Here is a 23,784-nt window from a genome sequence, read left to right as displayed (position 1 = left end):
CTTGCAACCAATGAAAAAGGTCCTGTTCCCCAAAAAATGTTTTTAAAAGCCCATTGCCACCACACAGGGAGAGTTAAGTACTAAGGGCAACAGACAGTATTAACTTCTGTAGAGCGCAAGCTTCCATAAAAAATAGCATTTTGGTCTTTGAGTTGCAAAAATAATCTTCTCAATGTGAAGAGATGCCATTTTAGTCTCCTTACCTGGCAGTAATCCACAACGCTATTAATTCATCTTAGTGCTTAAAGCTTTACCTACTTCACTGCCGCATTTGTGAATTCTCCAAGTAGCAATGACATGAAGAATAATGTGAATTTCATTCTGTTGCTACATGAGCAATCTAAATGCCAGCAGCAGAGGTAGGCACCAAAATTAGTCTCAGAAAACAAATAACAATGAAATCTCAGTCTGAGCAATCATGAATTATTCAATTTAAATTAATGGCAGGATAAACCAAATAAGGTCTTTAACTAAGGTTTTCAATTTTAGAAGAGCAGCCTTTCAGAAATGAAGAAAACTAGCAATGAAATAAACCAAAGAGCTCGTGCATTCAGATAGAAAAAGACCTTGGAATTTCATTAAGCCAAAAGGAGCAAAACCAATCTAGAACACGTATCCTAAAGCAATGGAAAAATGAATATGACAGAACTTTTGACACAAACGGATGGATTTCCAAGAGGGCATAGAAATATGCAAAACATTGGAAAAAATAGGAAAACCAACCAGAAATCCAAACAGATTGGGCTTTATTCGTAAATAAAGCAAACAAGGAAAAAGCAAGATTAGAAATCAACCAGGATGTGAGAATTAACAAATTACGTCCCAAACACAACTGAATATTTTTCCTTGCTTTTTGTGATACTGAATACAGGAGAAAAAATGTAAAGAATGAGATTATGGAAATGATCCAATGTGCCTAGGTAATGGAGCCACAGGGAGGCTGAATCACTTGCAGCCCAGGTTCTGAAAGAACACAATATTTCTTCCTCCATTGGATATGTAACTAAAACCTGTGTTATGAAAACAAGGACAGCAACAGCTGACTGAAAAGTAGCAAATGAAAGGCCCATGTGAGGCAGAAAAAGTCCTGGAAAATTATAACCCTCTCAATCAGAATACTTAAACACACAAAAGTAAAAAACAAAGGATATGGATGAAAAACATGCCTAGAAAAAAAAACAGCCCAGCAGCACATGTTTAATAAAAACAGACCAGTCAAGCAAAACTCAACTTTTACTTGAAAGCCTGTTTTCTGGGCAAAGTATATCTGATTTATCTGGACATCAGAAACATCATATGATGCCAAGTGACAAATTATTATTTATGATGCAGAAAATAGGAGTCTGAAAGTACTAAGGTGGTACAGAACTGGGCAAACGACAGCACCAGTAACAGGCTAAACTGGAAAGCATCAGCTTGGGGTTACTATGAAAAAACAATCATCCATATATCCTCCAATCCATGTCTTTAAACATTTTAATGGCCCTGGCACAAGAAGTCAGATTATGCTCATGAAATTTTCCAATTACAATTCAGAAATCATCAGTAGTAGAGAAAAAGATATAGAATAAATCAGAGACAGGAATGAGATACACCTACTGTGTATTAACAACAGTTTCTTCTTTTACTCAGGGAGCTCATCTTCAATGCTGGCTGAAGAGAAGGCAAGTGTGTTAATAAATGACAGTATAACCACAGTGCAGCTGTGAAGAGACTAACATTGAGATATGAAGGATGAATTTTGGACCTCTCCTAACATCATCTAAGGCAACAGTGAGACTCCATCTGGAACTCTGCATTCAATTCTAACCCTGATCAACGCAAACTCAAAGTGGAAGAGTAGCACCCATCCCTATGGTGATCAGAAGACTGGTAAGCCTGCCATACGAAATGCTACTAAAAGAATCAGGTTTCTTTATCTGGTAAAGATTAATTGTGAAATGACAGAACTGCTGCCCATAAAACACATCAAGAGAGCAAACACTGGGGAAGGAAGAAAAGGAAAAAAAAATCAGCGAAAAGCCCGTGTTGACATGAGTGTAAGAGGGGGGTATTAGTGGAGGCTGGAGAGTTTTTAAACCATCACAGGAATGAAGTGAGAGCTTCAGTGGGAAAGAGAGGCAAAATAAGTGGTACAAAAAAGCAGACTAAATAACTTATTAAAAAGGTTATCTGGTACAAGTTACATAGTGCTGTTGGAACATGGCTCAACAACCCACATGCTGAAAGGGGCACTGAGATCTGTGTTGAGAGATTTCTTGTTCTGTCCCCTTCCACTATTGTAGGCCTGAGAGTGGGGTGAGTAACAAATGCCCCGCAGGTGAAGAAGCCCAGTCCTGAGAGAACACCATCCCTGTAATCTCTACTGGTATGTGAGGAGTAGCAGAAGAAAGTACATCTGCTCCTTTCCAGGAAAAGGATACAGGTCATTGTGTTACAAAAACCCACACGTGGAGGAACAGAACAAAGAGTATCTGTTGCTTTCCAGGAAAGCAAGCAGGCCTCTGCATTATGCAAACCCAGCAGAGCAACACGGTTAGGGTGACACCCTCACCACCTACGTTGAGAAACTCAGAGCTGCGTTTAGAGCAGCCCTCCAGGTCTGTGAACAACGGTGGTCAATTAACCAGGAACCGGGTGGGTTTCCCAGCCTGTACTTTCCGGCCCTGCACTTGAACTTCCCGCGGGGCGCCGCAGCCCCTCCTCCTTTTGGCACCAGGCACCGCGGCAGCACACGGCCTGCCAGGCGGCTTCACGCTCGGACAGCAGCAGCCAGCGGGTGCCGAGCGGCCCAGCAGGCCGTGCCGGAGCGCCCCTCCGGGCCGGCCACCCCCAGGGGCTGAGGCAGCTTCTCCCCCCGTGAGGAGCCCGAGGCCTCCCCGCGGAGCTGCTGCGGGCTCGGCCCCTCACCGGCAGCTCCCCCCGCATCCCCAGGGCTTCTCCTCCTCCTCCTCCTCCTGGGGCCGGGCACTCACCTCGCGGATCTCCAGCCGCAGGACGCAGCGCAGCGCCCTCTGTGCCATGGGGGCCGGGCCGGGCCGGGCCGGGGGTCCGGCGGCTCCCGGCCCGCTGGGCCTCAGGCGCACCGCAGGCCGGACGCCGTTGTCATGGCAACAGCGGCACTTCCGCCTTCCCCCCGCGCATGCGCCGCGCCCGCATGGAGCCGCCCTTAAGCCGTTCCCGGCGCTCCCACAGTGCCCTGCGCCGCTGCCTCTTCCCACAGTGCTTTGCGCCCCGCTTTTTATTTTAATTGTTACTAATTTTGTCTGGGTGAATCCTGGGGTTGCACCTGGGTTTAGGTGCCTGTGTCAGATGTGTGCAGCTCGTCTCAAACACCACTGCCCCCGCTGATTTCACGGGGTGATTCCCTAATGGGGTTGTGACTGCTTCAGGGCCTTCCCCAGCTGCTGTGGTGCTGAGGTGTTCACAGAGTGATCACAAACGTGTTACACCAAAACAGCCCCATTTCTGTGCTTCTAGCCACAATTCACCCCATCTGAGGGGGTTTAAGCCTTTAAATATTCTTTCCAATTTCATATATACGGCTGTAGAAAGGGGAAGCAACTCAGCGGGCATTTTTAATTGCCTCCAAAAGAAGACAATGGTTCAAATGCGTCCTGTGGCTGGCCTTGCTTATTTTATTTTTACAATTTCAAAGGCTGACAGTGCTAAGTGCTTTGGGAAGAATCAACACTCTCAAAGTGTTTTGTTTTCATAAAAAAAAAAAAAAAAAGATGGAGAGAATATTAGATGTCAGAGCAGAGAGTAGTGGTATCAACTATTTCTAGTGATACTCATCTGTAGACTTCAGTCCTTTAAAATAAATAAACAACTGGAAATGCAGGCCTCATTATCATAGAATCATAGAATCCCCCAAGTTGGAAGGGACTCATAAGGATCATCGAGTCCAACTCCTGGTACCACACAGGTCTACCCCAAAATTCAGACCATGTGACTAAGAGCACAGTCCAAACGCTTCCTAAATTCTGACAGGCTCGGTGCTGTGACTGTGTCCCTGGGGAGTCTGTTCCACTGTGTGACAACCCTCAGTGAAGAACCTCTTCCTGATGTCCCACCTGAACCTCCCCTGTTGCAGCTTGACACCATTCCCTTAAGTCCTGTCGCTGGTCACTGAAGAGAATAGATCGGCACCTGCCCCTCCACTCCCCTTCGTGAGGAAGCTGTAGGCCGTGATGAGGTCTCCCCTCAGCCTCCTCTTCAGGCTGAACAGGCCAAGTGACCGCCGCCACTCCTCATACGTCTTCATACATCCTCATACGGTCAGCAGGTCAAGGGAGGTGATTCTCCCTCTCTACTCTGCCCTGGTCAGGCCTCACCTGGAGTACTGTGTCCAGTTCTGGGCTCCCCTGTACAAAAAAAGACAGGGATCTCCTGGAAAGAGTCCCGCAGAGGGCCACAAAGATGATATGGGGCCTGGAGAATCTCTCCTGTGTGGAAAGGCTGAGAGATGCGGGTCTGTTCAGCCTTGAGAAGAGAAGATTGAGAGGGGATCTTACCAGTGTTTAACGAAAGAGTGGGAGACAGAGGGATTTGGCCAACCTCTTTTCAGTGGCTTGTGGGGACAGGACGAGGGCCACAAAATGGAGCACAGGAAGTTCCTCACCAATATGCGAAAGAACTTCTTCGCAGTGAGAGTGACGGAGCACTGGGACAGGCTTCCCAGGGAGGTTGTGGAGTCTCTTTCTCTGGAGTTATTCAAGGCCCGTCTGGATGCCTACTTGGGCAGCTTGCTCTAAGGAACCTGCTTTGGCAGGGCTGTGGGAGCCAATGATCTCTTGAGATCCCTTCCAACCCCTACAATTCTGTGATTCTGTCTTCCCCTCTAGACCCCTTCACCATCTTTGTAGTCCTTCTCTGGACATTGTTGTGACTTCTGTAATAGCTGTGAAAAAAAAAAAAAAAAAAAAAGCTTTTTTTTTCCTTTTTTTTTTTCTTTTTTGTCTTAGCAAAAGGTAGGGTTCTGTATTTAGGAGCTGGAAAAAACTCCCTATTTTAATTGCACACCTCTGCTACGTAGATTAAGGGAGGTTGCACTTAGATAAAGACATTTTATATGCATTATCAGTCTCAAGGTTATGAACAGCTTTTCAGAATTAATGAGAAGGAAATTCTCAAAGATCCAGGGCTCAGATGGTAACGGTATTAAAATAGTTTATTGCTTATTTTCAGATACCTTTCATACACATACTTTTTGGAGGGCTAAATAACGTGTTAAAGATTGTGAGGTATGAGATATTACTGTAAGTCTGGCCATATAAGACCAGAAGACAGATAAATACTGAAATCAAAAATGGCATCATGTTTGTGATGAAAATTTAATAACCACATACAGTGCCCTGTAACAGAAGTACTTTATAACCCTTGAAAAACAAGCACAAGGCAGGACGGAAAGCCTCTCTGAAGTGACAACACGGTGTTGAGTTTCAGTTCTTTTCTCTGGTAAACCAGGGAAAACCTGGGGTAAGCTGGAGTATTACGCACAGAGATACTTCTCCATCCCTCTGGTCTGCAGAACTTCTCCACACCGCCCTGCTGGGCCTTGGAAGGAAAGGCTGCTGCTGCTGCTTCTGCAGTGTTTTTCCTGTCCAGCCCGTTCTGCAGCAGTGTGAGATCCATCTGGACCTCCTGGTAATGACGAAGTGCATAATTTAGTCTTATATTTGCACTGCGGGAACAGTGATGCAGGGAGTTGGGGACAATAAGGGGACTTTCAGCACAAATCCATTTGCTAATAAGCAAAACTGATAAGCAAAACCACAAAGGGCATGCTACTTAAATAGACCTGAGGTTTTAGCTGCTATAAAGTTTCCCTGCTGTGAAAACATGTGAATTCCTTTGCTTTTACAAAAGTAAATCTTCTTGTAACGCTACTTATACTTAGTTCCATGTAATACAAGAGCCTGGATGACAGCTTTGCATTATGTTAATGTTTTTACAATCTCCTCCATTTAAAAGCTTCTTCCTTTTCAGTCCTCCAGCCCCTTCCACATACCTACTGTAAGAAGCTTAGTGTCATCAAAATACTCAGTTCTGTTCTTATTTCTATCATTGTAAATGAGGAGTAATTATCAAAAGACTGAAGTTGCCCTGGTTTAAGATAATTATCACAAGAATTCTACCCCATTGTTGTAGTGGGCCAGAGGGTCAGGCCTCATGAGTTTCAACACATCAGTATATGCTACAACATAGGTAGGTAGGAAATATAGGAAGAATCACGTTTGCAAACAGTGGATATTCCAAAATCCAGAATCTAAAAAATACTGCGGATTAGAGAGAAATGAATCAGATAAGACTGGAGATCAGAGAGTGAATCTCACATCGCCGAGTTCGTCAGAGATTCATTTTCGGTTAAGAAGACAAGAATGGTTTTCTCAAACTTAGGAAGCATTACACTGGGTGCAAAGTGGCATTTTACACTGGGTGCAAAAATGGTATTTCACAGACATTCTGGCAACAAGAATGAAGGAGATAAAAGAGCTTTCCACATTTTTCCACCTTCTACTGCAGTTCTTGTAAGCGTGTTGTCGGAGAGCCATTTCTGCCTACTTTAAGACCTTGATGTTGTCGGAGAAGCCAAAAAAGACCTCAGTCAATGCACATCAAGCACTTCTATTTAGATATCATCACTGAGAGTGATTGTCTTGTCAATAACTGTGGAGAATTCCAGGAAGACATCTGCTCAAATAACAGCAACAAATTATGAGATATGGGAAGATTTCCATATTAGAAAAAGCAAACAAACAAAACATTAAGGCTGTTTTACTTCGGAGAGGAGAAAAGTAAGATGTAATACAAAAGAGGTACGTAAGGGATTGAATAATATGTAAAAATGGATTTTTCTATTTACCCATGCCTATTTATCCTTTCAAAGGACACATGCAATGAAATTAAAAGACAACAATCAAAACTGATAGAAGAAAGTACTTTAGATAGTGGAACTCATTATAACAAGATACATTCACCAGTGTTCAAAGCAGAATCAGAGTGCTTTAGAGACCCCATAGGACAATACCCATGTGCATTACTTATTTTGATCTTCTCACTCAGTGCTAGGTTAAATGTGCAATTCACAAAAGTCAGTTCCTGTGCAAAGAATTGTAGTTGAGGAAAACAGCCAGAAGAAGTTAAGACTAAACAATCCCAGTGCACTGTACAGCAGAGCTGGAAGAATTTTGTAATGTGAGAGATTCTAATAGGATCTAAGGGGACCAAAGTGAATTGCATTACTGCAGACAGTAATGTAACAGAGAAGGTAGAATGTTAGATTATTGATGAGGACAGAGGATGGAGATTACCTGAGGGTGTCAGCACATGCTTCACAAAATACATTTTCATCTAATCTTTCTACTTTAAAGCAGGGAGGAAAAAAAAAAAAAAAAAAAAAGTTGCTCAGAAGTTAGTATTCATTAATATCCACTGCTTTAGAAAAAGACCACCATGACTTTGTTGATCCCATCAAAGTGCGGTGTATTGTGTTCGCCTTGCTCTTTCCTAACCTGCAAGAACACAACTGGGCTGAGCTCTCAAGGTTTCCTGATGAACCTACAAGTTGCTACAGGCAAAGGGTGCCTGGTCATGTTGTTCTGTAGGGGAAGCCATGACTTATCTTCCCCATGCCTTCCCAGTCTCTTCCCAGCCTATTGAAGAGCGTTTTGTACTGCACATCTGGAGAAACTCAGCAACTCTCTGACGTTTCACCATGACTCAGCCATGACAGAGTGAGTCCTCTGTGTTGCTGCTAAGCCAAAACTCGCTTTGGTGGATGTGATCATTAACCTTCACCGATTCTTGATGCAAGTTATGCCTGCAAAGTAAAAAAAAAAAAAAAAAAAAAAAAAGGTATAAAAAAGGTATAAAACAATTCTTAACATGTAAGTTGTTTTCCAGTTCTACTAAATTCTTTCTTGTCTGGCTTTAGCTAAGGAAGAAATCAAATCTGATTTGATTACAGCCACTGGAGAAATATTCCAGATCTTGAATTCAGCTGTGGTAATTGGAAACTTTTCTTGTAAAGGAATGATCTAAATTCATCTAAGAGATAACTTCAATGCATTCAGTCTTATGAATTCACAAATGGCACAGATACAATCAGCCAATACGGTATTAGATTTATACCCCTAGAAGGTTCCTGGGCTCTCCGTTAATCAATTCAAAAGAGGTAATACATTCCTTTGTGTTTTACTTTTTTTTTCTTTTTTTTTCTTCTTTTTTTTTCTTTTTAAATTATCTTAGATGGAGACGTTGCCCCAGCAAAGTTTTTGCCTGAAACAAAATTCTTCTAACCAAGTTATAAACCCCTGAAAATAGGGGGTTTATAATGGGACTGCTGATAGACCTTTAACAATAGCGTTGTGAATTGCGCTGCTATAATTAATGATACTTCAGAAAGATTTATGGTCCTTAGACAGAGATAAAACAGGAATATCATTGCTTCTTTGCCTCCCATCATTTTATCCTCTATGAAATTTTATGTGAAATAAGTCAAATGAAAAATGTAAGCTCTTAATCTTTTCCCAGAGTCCTGTCTCTCACTTGATGAACACTTTTGTAGAATAAATTAGAGCGTTTTATTCCTTATGCATGTATAGCTTTGTATTTAAAAAGCAGAGAAAAGAACTTTGGTAGGTTGGCAGAGCAACTCAAGATGATACTACCGGAGGACACAGAAACTACCAGCTCTTCTTGCCAAGTCTTCTGCCATCCCAGAGATGATGGCTCTGGCCCTGCAGGAATCCAGAGCAGCCGGCTGGGCAGCATCTGACCGGGCTCCCGTCTGCTGCAGTGGATGTGGAAGGTTGGCAGTGATGGGCTCTAGCTGCAGCAGCGATAGCACAGACGCATGAGCAGAGAGCCAAAGATTGGGGCTTGATTACAGTTGATAAATACCTTTGTGTTGAGAAAATGCAGGATACTAAATGGTTGTTTATTATAACTGGGAAGGGCATAGCAAGAGCCAGCTGCTAGAAACTGAAGCTAGAAGAATTTGAATTAAAAATTAGGAACCACTGGAACCAGCTCTTAAAGGAAAAGGGAAATCTCCATTTTACAGCAATTCCAGAGGAAAATGAGGAGCTGACTAAAGACATGCTCTTGTCAGAACAAAACTTATTTTAGCCAAACAGAAAGAAAAGTGACAACAAAAAGCCCATCTCCCACACCTCACAGATGGTGCCTTGCACACCCCTGGCCTTCCCCAGGGCTGGGAGTCCTCCTGCTGGGGAGGCACAGAGGACAAAGGCACAGCCTGGGCTCCAAGCTCCTCGGTGTGGTCTTTGCTGAGCTACTTCTGAGCATCAGACACCAGCCTTTTTGGGGAAAAGCCTCACCTTTGGGCAGCCAGGCTAGTGCAGCAGCTGAATAGGCGGCTGAGAAATCACAGTTTGGGGCATGGGCCATCTGAAATGGCAGTTAAAGCCCCAAATCCATCACATCCCATTGTAGTCCAGGCTCTGGCTTCTGTTAGCCTCTGCCAGCTCAGATGCCATCTAGCTGCTTGTTTTTTCAAAAGCCTCTCTGCAGTGTGGCAGGAGTTTTGTACCCCTGCCCATTAAAGTAGCAGTGTTTGAGCATCTTCCATGTTAATTTGATTGACAACAGCAAGGTCACTAGAGAACCTGAAGGACTTTATGGCTGGCTTGTTTTCCTGTTAAAATTGTAGTGTGGTGTTCTGTTAGAGAAGAAAACTGAAATGCTTTCTTTAAATAATAGCTGAAGTTACCCTGTCTAATAGGGTGCTCTGAGATCTATGCTCAAATTCCTCATAAATTATAGCATTACTCCTTTAAAATTCCTCCAATCCATCAGGAACGGAGAAGGATTTTTTATTATTTTTTTTAACAAGAACTTTTGGTTTTCAATGGAATTCACTCTGGAGGGCAGAACTTTTTTTTTTTTTTTTTTTTTTCTTTGTAAGGAAGATTTGTAAAGGGGCAGGATTGTGGCTATTATTAGAGTCAGTCCTAAAGAAAATCATCAAATCCTTTAGAGCACTAGGCAGATCTAGGCTAGAAAGCATAACAGGATGGCATAGAGCAGCCCATATAGCAACAGAGAGAAAATGGAGCAGGAAGAAAGAAAAAAATGGAAACCCAAAAAGAAGAGCAGATGCCAATTAGAATTCTTGCAGTCTGCAGCAAGGGGTGAATGTAAGAAGCCATAGGAAAAGAAAGGGGTGAGTGGATTAGCGTTAATCACAGACAGAGGAAGTAGGAAAGGTTTTAAATGAGCTTTAAAAAGCAAAAATTGAGTTAGCAGCTCAGAGGAGAATTCCAGACCCAGCAAGTGTGGGAGCAAAAATAAAATGCAGAATACCAGGAGATATATCTGAGTCTAAGCAATTAAGTTCTTATGGTAATAAGAAATTTTTTGGAAATTGAAGCTTTTCTCTCTCTCTCTTTCTGTCCACCATCACCACCCAAAGCTCCCCTCTAAGGACAGCACTGTTTTGCTTATCCTAGTGAAAGGGTGCATTTAGTGTTAGAAGAAACTGACTCCAACCTGAAGTCTTTTACACTGTCTAATGGTACATACATACAGCACCCTGTCATAGGAAAAGCCAAGCAATAATTTGCCCAGGCACACGGTCCACAGTTTGCCTGTGGAGCTAAGTGAGGTACACCAGGTGAGATCTGGCATAGCATTGCGCAGCGTTTGCTTAACGGTTTCAAGTTGTCTAAAGACCTTGGGGTTGAAGATGAATTCCAAAATCTGCTGCTGCCACCACCAACTTCAACCCTCAGAGCAGGATGGCCGGGGTTCTCCTTACAGCTGTGGGGTGTGAAACGTCACTTATCATTGCTGTGCTGCCTGTAAAATAAGAAAGGTAACAGCCACTGATGAAAAATAACAAAAATAAACCACACACAAACAACAACAACAACAACAAAACACATCACAGGCTATTTGTTCTTACAAGCTGCAAAATACTACCATTAAGAAATCCTATTTCTAGCTCTGGATTTATCTGCAGCATAAGAAAGAATAGCACGGTGTTTGAGTACAGGTCTTTTACATTTGAATCATCGTTTAAAGGTTAATGAGGAAACTATGGAAAGGTTGTTTCCTCATTAGTTAAACACTTTCTTTTTAAAAGCTCTATGTATTCATAGCATATTATGAGTTTATCATTTGCTACAGAAAACCTTGATCAGTCCCTTTTTCATTTGCTTGTATGACATCATTTTCAGCAAATGCAGTCCAGGCCTCTGCTTGAGTCATCAGTCCTGGATCTCTGTGTCGCTGGGTGCAGTGGTAGTGCAGACACGTACACCGAGCCAGCTTGGGCTAGCTTCATGCTGTCATGCTGGCTTTGTGCTGGCTGCTGAAGGACGGATGGTGCTGGATCCATGTGGCAAAGTAACCCATAGAGGCTACAAGGAAGGAGCACTGCCATGAAGGGCTTTTACTAGTATCACTGAATTCAGACATCCTAGAGGCCGCATCCTCTTTCTCTGCACTGCGATATATTTTGGAGATGACAGCAACCCTTCTGACATGGCAGAAGATGGATCCCACCTAACAGCCTCCAACCCAGCCATGCTGTGTGTGGTCGCATGGGGAAAAGGGAACTCTCAGGGAACAGAAAACCAGAAATTTGCTCCAGCTCCTTGCTCAGTGCCAGGACCATGTGTGCCAGCTTTTCCAGCCTGACAGGACTCTTTTAACAACCAAAGTTACACACAACCCCCCTCTGAAAGCAGGGCTCCACGACAGAAACGCCTACACAGCTGTAGCAGCCACTTCTCAAATGTGCTGCTGCTTATGAACCGCAAGAATAATATGGCGAAATGTGCCGACTTTTGCAGTTTTCTCCTCTTTTGTTGAAACTAATGAGTCACGATTAGAGTAATGCTTTTCTGTGACTCTGAAACCATTTTGCTTAATGAGGTACTAAGTCTTTATAATTAGGCCCAGAAGGGAACTGGGACGTGGCCCCTTAAGAGCAATAATTATTTAGGTTATTTATGGTAATAAAAAATTGAAAATAGGAATTCTTCCTCAGAATGTGACTATTTATTCTTTTACATATTGCCTAACAGGCAATTACCCTATTAAGGCAACGTTTTGTTGCTAAAGACATTAATTGAAATGTAAATTAAATGTAAATCAGCTAATTAAATTGATATGTAATGAACTTGTCATGCAGGCCTTTGAGATCAGATGCATTTTGCTAATAAACAAGTGTTACAGTGGTGCCATTGCTCACTGGAGTTAAGGTTGTTTAATGCGTTGCGTCTATAACACTCTCCCTCCCCAAATTCAGAGGTTTGGATTGTGTTGTTAGAGCCCAGAACGAAGCTGGCACTGGGCAGGTCCCAATTATTCCCTCCAATTATCTCCTGATCGGCCTCCTTGCATGGCAAGGTGTCCTCCCACTGACTGGCGCTGCACTGCCCACCTGCCTGCAACCCAAGCTCTGTCTGTCCCTTCTGCTCCCCAGAAGGGGTAAAACTCTTCATAAAGCCCCTCTGCAGGACCAGTGCTGCCGTGTCAGATGGCTTTTTTGCCAGGTTAGAGCCCACGGCTGGTGGTGCCAAGGCTACGGCCTACACAGCAGGTGGGCATCCAGGCTGTGTCTCACTCAGGTGTCCCTCATTCACAGTTTAAGCAGATAGCTCTGCCTGCAAGCATGTGTGCTCTTTTGCTGCCTTATTTTTAGGGCTGTCACCTCTCCACCAGAGTTTTTAAAAAGCATTTGAAACACATGCAGTGGCTGCTGCTTGTTGACACCATCACCTCCCAGTTAGCTTTTCTCTCCTGGTTGTCATATCACTGGTTGATTTTGACTTGAAGCTGTGGGGATGACAATATTATTTTTGTCCCTGTGCTCTGTGGCAGGTTCAGGAGGGGCAGTGAACCCTCAACTGCAGTGGGAGGAAAACTAGACATTCCTGAAATACAAATAAATAAAATAAGAAATGAAGCAATCAAAATTTGCTTGGAGATTATGTCGACAATGTAGAAGGTGAACATCACAGCTGACACCATCAAGTGAATCCAGCAATAGGAGGCTGAGCCAGGATAACCTTCTGCGCTGTCCATAACACACGAGTAACCTTAATCATCCAGGTGTGAGCTTACGTCAAACTGGAAATTAAGAGGAAGGGATATGAAACTATCACTTCTCACATGAAACTATCAGTTTTCCTGCAGCTACATTTTGAACCAAACCCACTGAAATTTCTGGAATAAATTTAGGCCCTCTTTGGAGGTATCATGGAGAGCAGAAGCCCCTCCCCTGCCAGAAACACAAACAAAACTCACTGCCTACCATTATACAACACTAAAGCAAATGTCATATATTTTGCTTTTGAAAAAGCCCTGGTCAGCACCTTATAAAATCTACTGTCCACTTCCATTCAAATCATGCGAACATTTTGTGTGCATAGTCATAAAGCTGACAGAAATGTGGCAAAACAGGCTGTGAAAGCAAGAGAGTATAAGTACAGTTTGGAGTTGCTGAAGTGCTTTTGCAGAAAGTTTTCCTGGACATGTCGTACTATCATTGCACGTGAACATTCACATGTAACTCTGTCTTGAATAAGCCTGATGCTGCATTTATAACTTCTACCCAGAGAACCTTCCACCCTGCAGTCCTTCAGGGCCTGGGATATTTAATAAACATGTCAACTACCACTCTTCTTTAGCTCGAATGCAGCATCTTGTTTTTTTCCTGCTGAAGAACACTCCAGTTTGAAGTTTACAGAGCAATTAAAGACCCTCACGGGGCCCCTGATATGTAGAGATTGTCAGCATATGTAGATTAGTAATTGTCAAGTTTCTCCCTACGGCCGAAGAGCTCTTAGTCAAATTCCAGAGATCATCAAGTATTCAGATTTCAGTGGGCTTTGTGTCATACACAACATAGTGGCATAATTAAACTACAGTGCTTCTTTTCTAATAAACTTTTGGATCTGGCTATGTTTCTATTAATTTCTTTTAATTAGCTATGATCAGCAAATAAAAATGAACATCAATCTAAAGCTGCAACTTTGCTGCTTCCAAAAAGACGCCCTGGGAACAGCTTTTTCTTCTAAACCACTGAGGTTTGGGGACCACACTTGCTGATGTGACTTGCAAAGGCCTGATGTAGAACTAAAACCAACAGACAAGGGGAGAAGATTTCTCTGTTTGCTTTTCAGCTGATGTGTGCCCAGGTGACTGAATGATGCTGCCACCTTGAATTTCATTGACCCCCTGGCCTAGCTCAAATTTTAGTATGTTCTTCACTAGATTCTTTGTCTTTGGATGTTGATCTAGATAGAAAGTGAAAAAATACTTGGTTTAGAGGTCAGAGAAACAAGTTAATTAGTATAAGGATCCTCACAATGTAGACCCATGCTGTAAGGGTCTATTACAGCATCCTTGTTGATCCCACTGCACCACCAGGGCAGTTCTGTTCTACCAGACAAATACACATCTGACTTTAATATTCACTTGGTTAAGTGCTGAAGAGGAATTGTGCCAGTTTGCTTCTTGCATGGTCAAACCCTTGAAAATTGAATGGCTGCTCTAGTACAGTAGTTCCTGGAAGGCACAGGGTAACAAGAGAAAATGGATGAAGCTTTCATGCAATATGACTGGGCTGTGCATGTTCTGCCAGCTGGATCCTATGCTGTGGTCCCCACAGATATTGCATTGTGGACTCTGGGCTGGTACAACGTGTAGGTCATTGGTCTGCATCCACAGTTTGGGCCCCACTCCATCAATCTGTGTACATTTGTAGACAAAGCCTGTGGTAATTTGTTATAAATGAGTGTGGAGTTTTTGACATGTAAACAGATTTTTTTTTTTTTTAAAGCCGCATGTGGGAGCTGAAATTTTAATTCCTAATAAAATAAAATAAAAAAAAATGGACATTGAAATTGTGCAGGCAGTTTTAATAACCTTTGCTACAGCATGCTAAATAAGAGTTCTGTTGTTACTCAGGAGGAGCAGATCATTTCCATGCTGTTCACACCTTCTGGGTGTAGCAGAGGACAAACTGGTTATGCTAGGAAATCAACAGAGATCTTTTGTTAACATGAAGCTGCCCAAGCACGTGTGTGTGTGTGTGTGTGTGTGTGTGTGTGTGCTCTTGCACAGGCACTCACACACAGATAAGCAGTGCAAGCAGTGTTCTCTTCTCAAATGGGGCTACCTGGATATAGCCTAAAATGCCCCAAGAGGGATTGTGTCCAGGAGAAAACTCTTTGTCATATATCTCTATTACTGTACTTGCACAGCAGTTCTGGGTGTGTAAATCCCATTTTATTTGTCACAAATTACACAGAGCTCCAGTGCGGGATGTTGGCAGCTCTGAAGACTGACATCTTTCACTCACCCCACCAAAGGCAGCCAAAGCTTCCCCATCTCAACACTAAGGGTGATCTGAGGCCAGTGGTAGTTTCAGAGTGGCTTTCTGCAGTCTCAGGCTGAATTCAAAGCGAGGATCTATCAGTTTTCCTCCAACTGCTACTCTCCACATCCCCATGCTCCTTTATGGGCTAAGTCTTCATTTTACAAAAATCACTTAAATTCTTACTATTGGTAGCTACAGCCCTGGACCAGAAGTGACTCTTCCCTGCTTGGCCCACTGCATACACATCATGCTTTTTTCTCTTCCTGAGACCTGTTTTTATGCTAGGGCATGAAAACTGGATCCAAGCAGCATGAACAAAGTTTGGGTTTGAATAGTAGCCCAGGAGGAGAATCTGAAGGTATAAGCATCCTGATAACAAGAAGGAAAAAAGATGGGAAAAAAAATAATAAATAAATAAAAAATAAAAACCTCCTCACATTCTTCCTATGATGATACGTCTCAAAATTATTAATTTTGCTTGTCCTGTATCATATCTTAGGGCAAGCTACTTTTCCTGACTGAATTGCAACGTGGAGTTTGGTTCGGTGGGCTTAACTGAAGCGTGGCTATCTGGAAAAGGCAGTGCTATCTGTAATAAAGTAACTCCTTCAAATTTACTTTCTTGATCTTGTACTTTGGTTGGGCTGCCAGAGTCTTAATGCCTGGAAAAGTATCTGTCACCCAGGGGCCCTCATTTTAAAGGGCTGCAGGTTTTTAGGGGCCGGATGGCGTCATATCCCTGCATCAATTTTGTCAATGTATTCCTGAGAGCGAGCCAGCCTGAGCTGTGTGCTAATTTCTCATCTCGTCTTCAGCTGATGGCAGTCCTGGCTCAGCGAGATTTCAGTTTTGCTCACTGGATGCTTCTTTCCCTGCCCTCCCTGAGCTATATTTTCTAAGCACCAATTTCACTCCAAAATTAAAGATGAAATTTAAAGATTAGGGGCTGCAGGTTTTTTTTTCCAAAGGCATTTCGATGTCTCATACCCATTGATTGAGTTAGGTATCTAAATCATCCAGGGCAATCTGGCCCCTATGCCAAATTATATGATGTAAATGGCCAACTAGACTTTTGAAATGCTCTCCATTTTAATTGCCTGACGTGATTAGTAGTACACGTAAGGACTGCATTGTACGTGGGATGCGTAGGGTGTCATGCGTATGGATCCCACTGCCCAGCTGGGATAGAAGTGCCAGAAGTACCAAATACCACTTGTGCCAGTCTTAGTCCCAGTCAATCCTAATTACTTCAGTGGTCTGACGCCAAATTCAGATGTACCATGGTGTAACTGAGGTCAGGATACAGTACACGATTCTTATCTTAATACCACTTTAGTACTGTAAAGGTCAAACTGTGCATCATCCGAGGAGAGGAGGTCAGGGCTTTGTTAATTATTCTTTGCATTCCTTGAACAAAGGGATGAAGATCGTCTCTGCTGATGACTGTTCTGCTGTACTGCATATTTAAGCTTAAAAGCAAAGAATGGGGGAGCCATTCCTGCAATAACTTTTGTGTGGGAAATCCTCAAATTTGCCTTGCTGGGCTCTACGGGCAGCAAGGTTGAGGCAGAAAGCTACAGCACGTGCTGTGCCAAACTTTAGCTGTACCAGCCCCTTTCCAGTATGTTAGGTAGAAACAGTGAAAAGCTGGGTTCCGACGCTATTTTTAGTTAAACTTGGTTCACCATTGTACATATTTGTATGGGATACCTGTTCTCATTAACTGCACCCATTTCCAGGCTGCCGTCCTAGAAGCCCACGCTCACAAGACATCAGTTTGTTCCGTCTCTTAAGGCTGTAAGCAAAATCATCTCTAAAACCAGAAAGTGACCCCAATCTGTATTCATTCCTCTAGTTTCCTTTTCTGATACCCCTAAAGTGTTAACTGCTGAAAGCAGGAACATGAAAACCCACCATCGTGAGAGCTGATTGAAATTCAGCCCACTGTGTCACCCATAAACAGGAAATAAAGAATACATGGCTGTGATTAATTGTCTATAAATGGCTATTGCTGCCTTCCCCTGTACCATACAAACACAGCCCGTATATTTATCCAGCTCACCAAAAGACTAACAAGCAGATCACTGCTGTTTGTCAGGATGGGGGATTTAAGCAAATACATAAAGTGGGGGCTCTGTGCTCGTGTGCATGTAGACGTGCACTCACATCTGCCTTTCTGTTTGATTTCCAATATTCATGCGAAAATCAGAGAATATATTTTTATAAAGGTGTATTTGTCAACAGGTCAAAATACATTGAGACATCAAATTATAGCTATGGAAGATTTAGTTAAGGATTTGTGTGTGTGTGTGACATTAGACACATCAATCTGTAGGGACTGATACTAATAATACTATTAATAAAGAGCAGTTTTCTGCTGTTATGCTCTGTAACTTGGCCAAATCTGAGACCTGCAGAATCACCGGAAAAATAAAAATCCTGTGATACACCGAAACTAAACCTGGGGTTTGCAGCACTGGTGGGTAGAGGCTGTTTTTAGCAGTCGTGAACGCACCTTCATTAAAGCACCAGCTTGCCTGTTCGTGGTTCAGCTGAGCTCACCGGAGCGGAGCTGCCTGCTCCATTGTCTCCCTGGCAAAGCACAGGAGCAGCTCTCATTTGCTGTGATTTACAGTCCAGGGGCTGCTGCCCTGGACAGCGTGCTGCCTCCCGCCCCTCCGGCCTCTGCTGCAGCTGGATGCTGGGCACAGCAGGCGTCTCTCTCGAAATTCGGCTGCACAGGTGTTGTGGTTGCTGTGCTGGTGCTGGAGTGGGAGGTGACACTCTGGAGATGTGGTCCCTCTAGCCCCGTCTTCCTTAAGGTCTTTAAGCAATCATTTGCTTTCTTACTGTCCCAGTTTCCCTAGGTGTTAAGAAGGGCTGAAGAACCACCAGCCTCTGTAGAGATGTTGCAGATCAAGGAGTGAAAAATGCTGCAGGAGACCTGGATATTACTATTATTACACTACCTGCTGCAGAGCAATGGTACAATAGTCAGGGATTGATATGAGAAACAGGAAACAGAATCCCAGCATGGAAAAGGTCTTGAGAGCATCCTGTCCACCCCCTCTGCTCAAGGCAGGACTTCTGGAGCAGATTGCCTAGCACTGTGTCTTGTTGGGTTTTCAATCTGTACAAGGATGGAGACACCACAACTTCCAGGCCATTAGCAGAGGTTGTCTAGCCACAGGGAGCCCTCCCTGGTCCTCCCTCCCTGTTGTAAACCACAGTGATTATCTCCACCACCACCAAAAGACAGCTCCTTCAGAAACAAATAAATAAATAAACAAAGCTCACGCCTAAAGATGTTATCATGCATAATTCAGGGGAAGAAATCCATACTGCATTTAAAAGATTACATCTTATCATCCAGGGTACTTATTAACTTGATGATTTAAAAGTACACGGGGATAGAGTCTCTCCCGTGATTTTGCACTGGTGTCAGTGCAGTTGTGCTGATGGACGATTCGCCCTGCAGCCCTGCTCGGGACAGAACTGCTTTTCTGTGCCAGAACTGGCCCAGATGGAATCGGGATGGACCTGATGCATGGTGGGCAGCACAACAGCCCTAAAAGTGCTCTGGGGCAGCCAAGAACTGAATGTGTTGGACATGCTTGTCTTTATCAAGTGCAGAAACGCTGGGCTAGTCCATAGCACTACTAATATAAATTCTTGGGACCGTCATCATTATTTGCATTACTTCACCTGTAACTTCTCACCCAGGGAGTTCACAGTAAGAAAGGATTTTGCCCTGCATGCATTTAAGCATGATTTTGCAGTCCCATAATCAGCGTAAGGGGTTACAAAAGCATCTGAGGGTTGTTGCTGCCCCTGGCCATCGCCTCCGTATCAAACACAGACAGGACGCTGGCCACCAATGTGCTGATAAACTGCTGGCAGAGGCGCTGCAATGTGCTTCTCTTTGTCCCTCTCAGTTGTGCCTTCGGTCAAGTCCAGTGTTCTGAACCTACAGCGGCTGCCTGCAGCATGAACATGTTTTTATTACAAACTGCAGGCATCTGGATACTGAGAGAGTAAGGAGGCTGGAAAAAAATTCAGACAACTTTACCCTGGCCACCGCTGGCTGCTCTGACAGCCCTTGATATTTCACAGGACAGGTTCCCCATCTCACAGCATGCCCTCCTTTTAACCTGGCACATCCCATGCTAAATGGCACTCTAACACAAAACAGGGCTTGGGTTTCCACTTCTGGCCCCACACTGTGCAGCTAGCCACCATTTTTCTAAATCAATGAAAACATTTTTTTTTTTTTCAAACTATACCTGAGGTGCTCTCAATTCAGCACGATTGACCCAGAAGGTGCCCCCCCTGCTCCTGATCACAGCGAGGGTCACGGGGGTTTCTGGGGTTCTTCTCCGTGCGACTTCTCATGAAACCCGCATCATCTCACAGATCCCACATTGTATCTTGGGCATGGAACTAACTAATTACCTGGGGACTGTGGTGTTTACATCCATTTCAGTCAGAAACCCTCCAATGTGTGGTTCAGGATGTCTCAGGATAGCTGAGTGATAGCTCAGTCCAGGAAAAAGGGACGTACCAAACAAACAACATAAGAGTGACAGAAGAGAAAATAATTTGCAGAAACCTTTCTCCCCATTTTTTTCAAGGCTGAGACATGTGAATCAACTCAATTTAACAGCTATTATTAGTTACCATTTACCCTCTGCTAGCACTGCTGTGGGAGCATCTGTGATGTGTTCACCAAGCACCCATTGGCATCACTCAGCTGGGTGCTGGGCTGCATGGGGTCTCGTTCACTTCCCTGGCTGGCTCAGTGATCCACTTCTGTCCTACTTCAACTCACTTCAGCTGCCTGAGTCTTGGGCCACCACGTGAGAAATGAGTGTTTCCTCACGTGGAAAAGCAGCTGTATAAAGCAACTTTCGTATGAGGTAGGCTTACTGTGGGGTTTTGAACGGTAGAGATGAATCACAGAAAGGAATATTGTGCTATTTATCCTAAATCTTGCAGCATTACATCCATGGAAGGGCTGAGCATTCAAGATTTGAAGATCACTTAAGATTTGCGGGGTGAAGTCCTGGCTTCATTTAGAAGAAAAGCAAAGCCATTCTTGACCTGGAAGGTTTCACCCAACCCTCAGTGCTGAGCTGCAAGCTCTCCAAGGGCTGCTCCAGTGCTAACAGCATCCCTCTGTTCTGAGCATCTTCCTGAGCTAAAGTTAAATCGTGCTTCTCCACCTTCTTTCTCTCCTCTTCCTCCTACTTCTTCATCAAGCCTGCCCAGACACACTGTGTATTTTCCACTTTGTGACTCAGGATCAGCTGCTCAGACTCCTTGGGAGTGTGACAGAGCTGTGACCAACCAAGAGGGAAAGGAATCTGCCTCAGGGGAGGAAGAAATGAAAGCGCTGAGCACAACACGGATTTGCCAGAAAATAACTTCCCCACCAAGGACCGCACTCAGCATTCAGCAAAGCGAACAAGAGCCAGCAGCCTCTGCATTTACTGCAGCACAGCTCAGTAAGGTGGCATCTCCCAAATGCATCCCATAATGAGGGTAACAAAGGACCTTAAAAACAAACAAACAAACAAACAAACAAAAAACGAACAAACAAACAAACAAAAAACACCTCTAGAAATTCCTTCATTCTTCCTTGAAATGGGGCGTAAATGCTGCAGAAAAATCCCCAGTAGTCTCCGTGGTACAGCCAGGGAGTGGAACCAAAAAATTGCCTGCCTTCACCTAGCACCAAAGGGAAATGCGTACAGATCCCCAGCATTTGCTCAGGCCGCTTTGGCTGAAGGCACCCAGTGTAACAGCGCTAAATGTGCAAAATGAACAGGGGACTCCTTACCCTCAGTATAATTTTGTGCATGCAGTGGGGGATCACAGGAGGATATTGGCTCCCTTCTGACTGTGAGAAAGACTTCTTCCCCAGTGGCAAAAGTTGCTGTAGCTCTTTATTGATCTTCCAAACACTGGCTGGTAAGAAAATCTTCCTTCATACACCCAGGCGCTTGATGCTGCTGCTTAAGTTAGAGCTGGGTGGTTTCTATTTCCACTATTTCCAGAGAGTAAAGTTCAATCCTTACTGGAAAAGCAACATTTTAACATATTTTCTAATATTTAACAAATGTTTTTAATGATAAATAACTTCTTTAATGAACAATTTTATGAAAAAAGAGGCCCTGATTTCAAATCTTTTTAAAGTACATCACTGATCAGTGCCCATGAGCTCAGCCTCCCTTGTGCTCCCATCACAGGAGGATTCAAACCCCTCCAGATTCGCTCTCTCAAACGCATTATCTTCCTTCTGAGTGTGTTAGTCTGCCATGGAGAGGCGCAGGAAATGTGCAATAAATCCCAGTTCCCTGAATTAACCAGCTCTGACAACCCCTGGCTGCCATACTGCTGCGGTGCAGCTCCCATCGGATGCCCTTGGATCTCTGCTCGGAGCACCAGATGGGGCAGAACATGAGTGATGAGAGGGGCTCCTGCAGGCCCAGGCGGAACCAGGGGAGGATGTAGCAGAAGGATGTACCGTGTCTGAGTTGAAATCCCCTCTCACGCACCACAAACATGCAGGCCACAGTGCACTTACCTCCAGGGGAAGAGCTGAGATGATGGTCCCCTCTGCTGGGATGGCAGCCTGTGGCTGCAGGAAGCCTTCCAGGCTCTTCCATGCCTGACGATGGCCCAGTTGTGTTTACACAGAGGTACTGAGCAAGTCAGCAGGCTCTGGGCCATCCTTGCCCTCTGAAAGGTTCACATTTACACTGTGTCCCGGCCTTGCAGAGACCCCATGAAGTTGCTCTCTGCTGTTAACCTGGCGCTATGGCCCACTGCATACCGGTACTAAAGCACAGGGAAAAACCTTAATCAACTCCTGCAAAGTACTTTGAAATCTCTTTCTGTGCGAGGACAGAGAGACTTTAAGGGGACAAAAATCAGCTCCTTCACTAGCCATGCCAAATGTTTTTAGCAGCCTCCAGTACAAAAGGAGGCACAGCGAGCTCTGCTTATGAATCATTACCATCCAGCACTGTGCTTCAGGCTGAAGAGGAAACTGGTTTAACTTAGTTTATGTGAAAAGGAGATAGACACACACACACACACACACATTTATAAAGCACACGAACATATAATACAGGAGCCAGAGAGAGAGTCTGTATCTACATTTATGATATCTTCCTGCACCAGGTAAGGAAAGCATCTTTTTCCTTTTAACCAGGTGCTGTACATACATTGTTTCCTTGCAGTCTATCTTCAGGTTATAGCAGTTCACAAGGTTTTTTCTGCAGATGTGTTATTCAATTACTTCAGGGCTTTTCCATTTGTAATATTATGAAGCAATGATAGCCAGCAGACTTCACCTGTCTTTTAGAGATAGCCAGCCTGGTAATTTTAACTCTGCCCATTTTATCCACACCAGTAAATCTCATAACATGGTTATAGAGAGATTCCAATTTTTGTAGAACCTTCTCCCGGGAATTCCTGTATACAATATTGCCATAGTCTGTAATGGACATAACCTGTGATTGGATTAATGTTTCCCTAGTGAAGAAGTCAAAGCATTTCATGTTCCTATAACTGGTTTGCAGCTCTGCAGTAAAGGTCTTTGGTGTGGCAGAGAAAATAATTGCAAACGCAGCCCCAATCAGAATATATAATCCCCTCACAGCGAGGGTCCAATTCAATGCAGTTAGACTGCCTGCGTGGGGGTTTGTAGCAGGATTTTCTTGTCAGGAGAGCAGAATGCACAGAAAACAAGTTAATTTCAGTACTTTAATATTCATGCCCCAGTCCTGTGCAAAGAAAAGTAAACTCATTGTTCCTCCTCCAAGGGAGGGCCCTCCAACTCCCCAGGCAGAGAGCAGGAGAGGCAGGGCAGTGCAACAGGGCTTTGGTCTCCCCACAAGAAGAGCCCACCACGTGGGCTCAGATAAACACACGCATTTGTTCTGGAAAGTAAATTCATTTCTGACAAGTCAGACACCCAATTTTGGCCGTGTATTGGTATCTGAAACTTTCAAAATCCCTGATATTGCCTTACCTTGAACTTGACATGAGAGACTAGGAAAGAATTACTTGTTGATCGTACAACGTGCATTACTTACGTCTGATACACAGATCTGCTTATCTGGGAAGACAAGGATCCAACCATGCCAGCTGGCAGGCTAGAAGGCTCTGAAGTGGTATCTGTCTGCTCAGATGGTAGATAAGGACCTCAGTGTTCACGTGGGGGAAACTAAACTAGAGACTGGGTGCTGAATGCTTCATACTTTCACCTCCCATGATCATCCCCAAGAATTTGTAAAATGGCATGTGCACATCACACGCTCTGCCCCACAGATGTGCAAGCCCTCATCATGTGAGCCAACAGTGAAGGCTCCCATCCCCAGCTGGTCAGGGAGGGCTTTCAAGAAGCACACTTTACT

The 23,784-nt window shown here is 43.9% G+C and overlaps 1 protein-coding gene across 2 annotated transcripts in view; it reads right to left on the bottom strand.

Moving 5' to 3' along the window:
- Nucleotides 1-3,155, bottom strand: part of SPATA6 (spermatogenesis associated 6) — a 42,574-nt gene extending 39,419 nt beyond the window's left edge. The window contains exon 1 of one of the 2 annotated variants that reach the window (XM_068690010.1): nt 2,976-3,155. In XM_068690010.1, coding sequence (XP_068546111.1) covers nt 2,976-3,023 — 48 coding nt within the window. In that variant the 5' untranslated portion in view covers nt 3,024-3,155. The remainder of the gene's footprint in view (nt 1-2,975) is intronic. The other variant, XM_068690011.1, reaches the window with a different exon arrangement.
- Between the last annotated feature and the right edge of the window lie 20,629 nt (nt 3,156-23,784).

This window comes from Anas acuta, chromosome 8 (genome assembly GCF_963932015.1).
Source record: "Anas acuta chromosome 8, bAnaAcu1.1, whole genome shotgun sequence".
Lineage (NCBI taxonomy): Eukaryota > Metazoa > Chordata > Aves > Anseriformes > Anatidae > Anas > Anas acuta.
The sequence above is the reverse complement of the archived record's forward strand: the minus strand, read 5'-3'. Positions and strand labels throughout refer to the sequence as shown.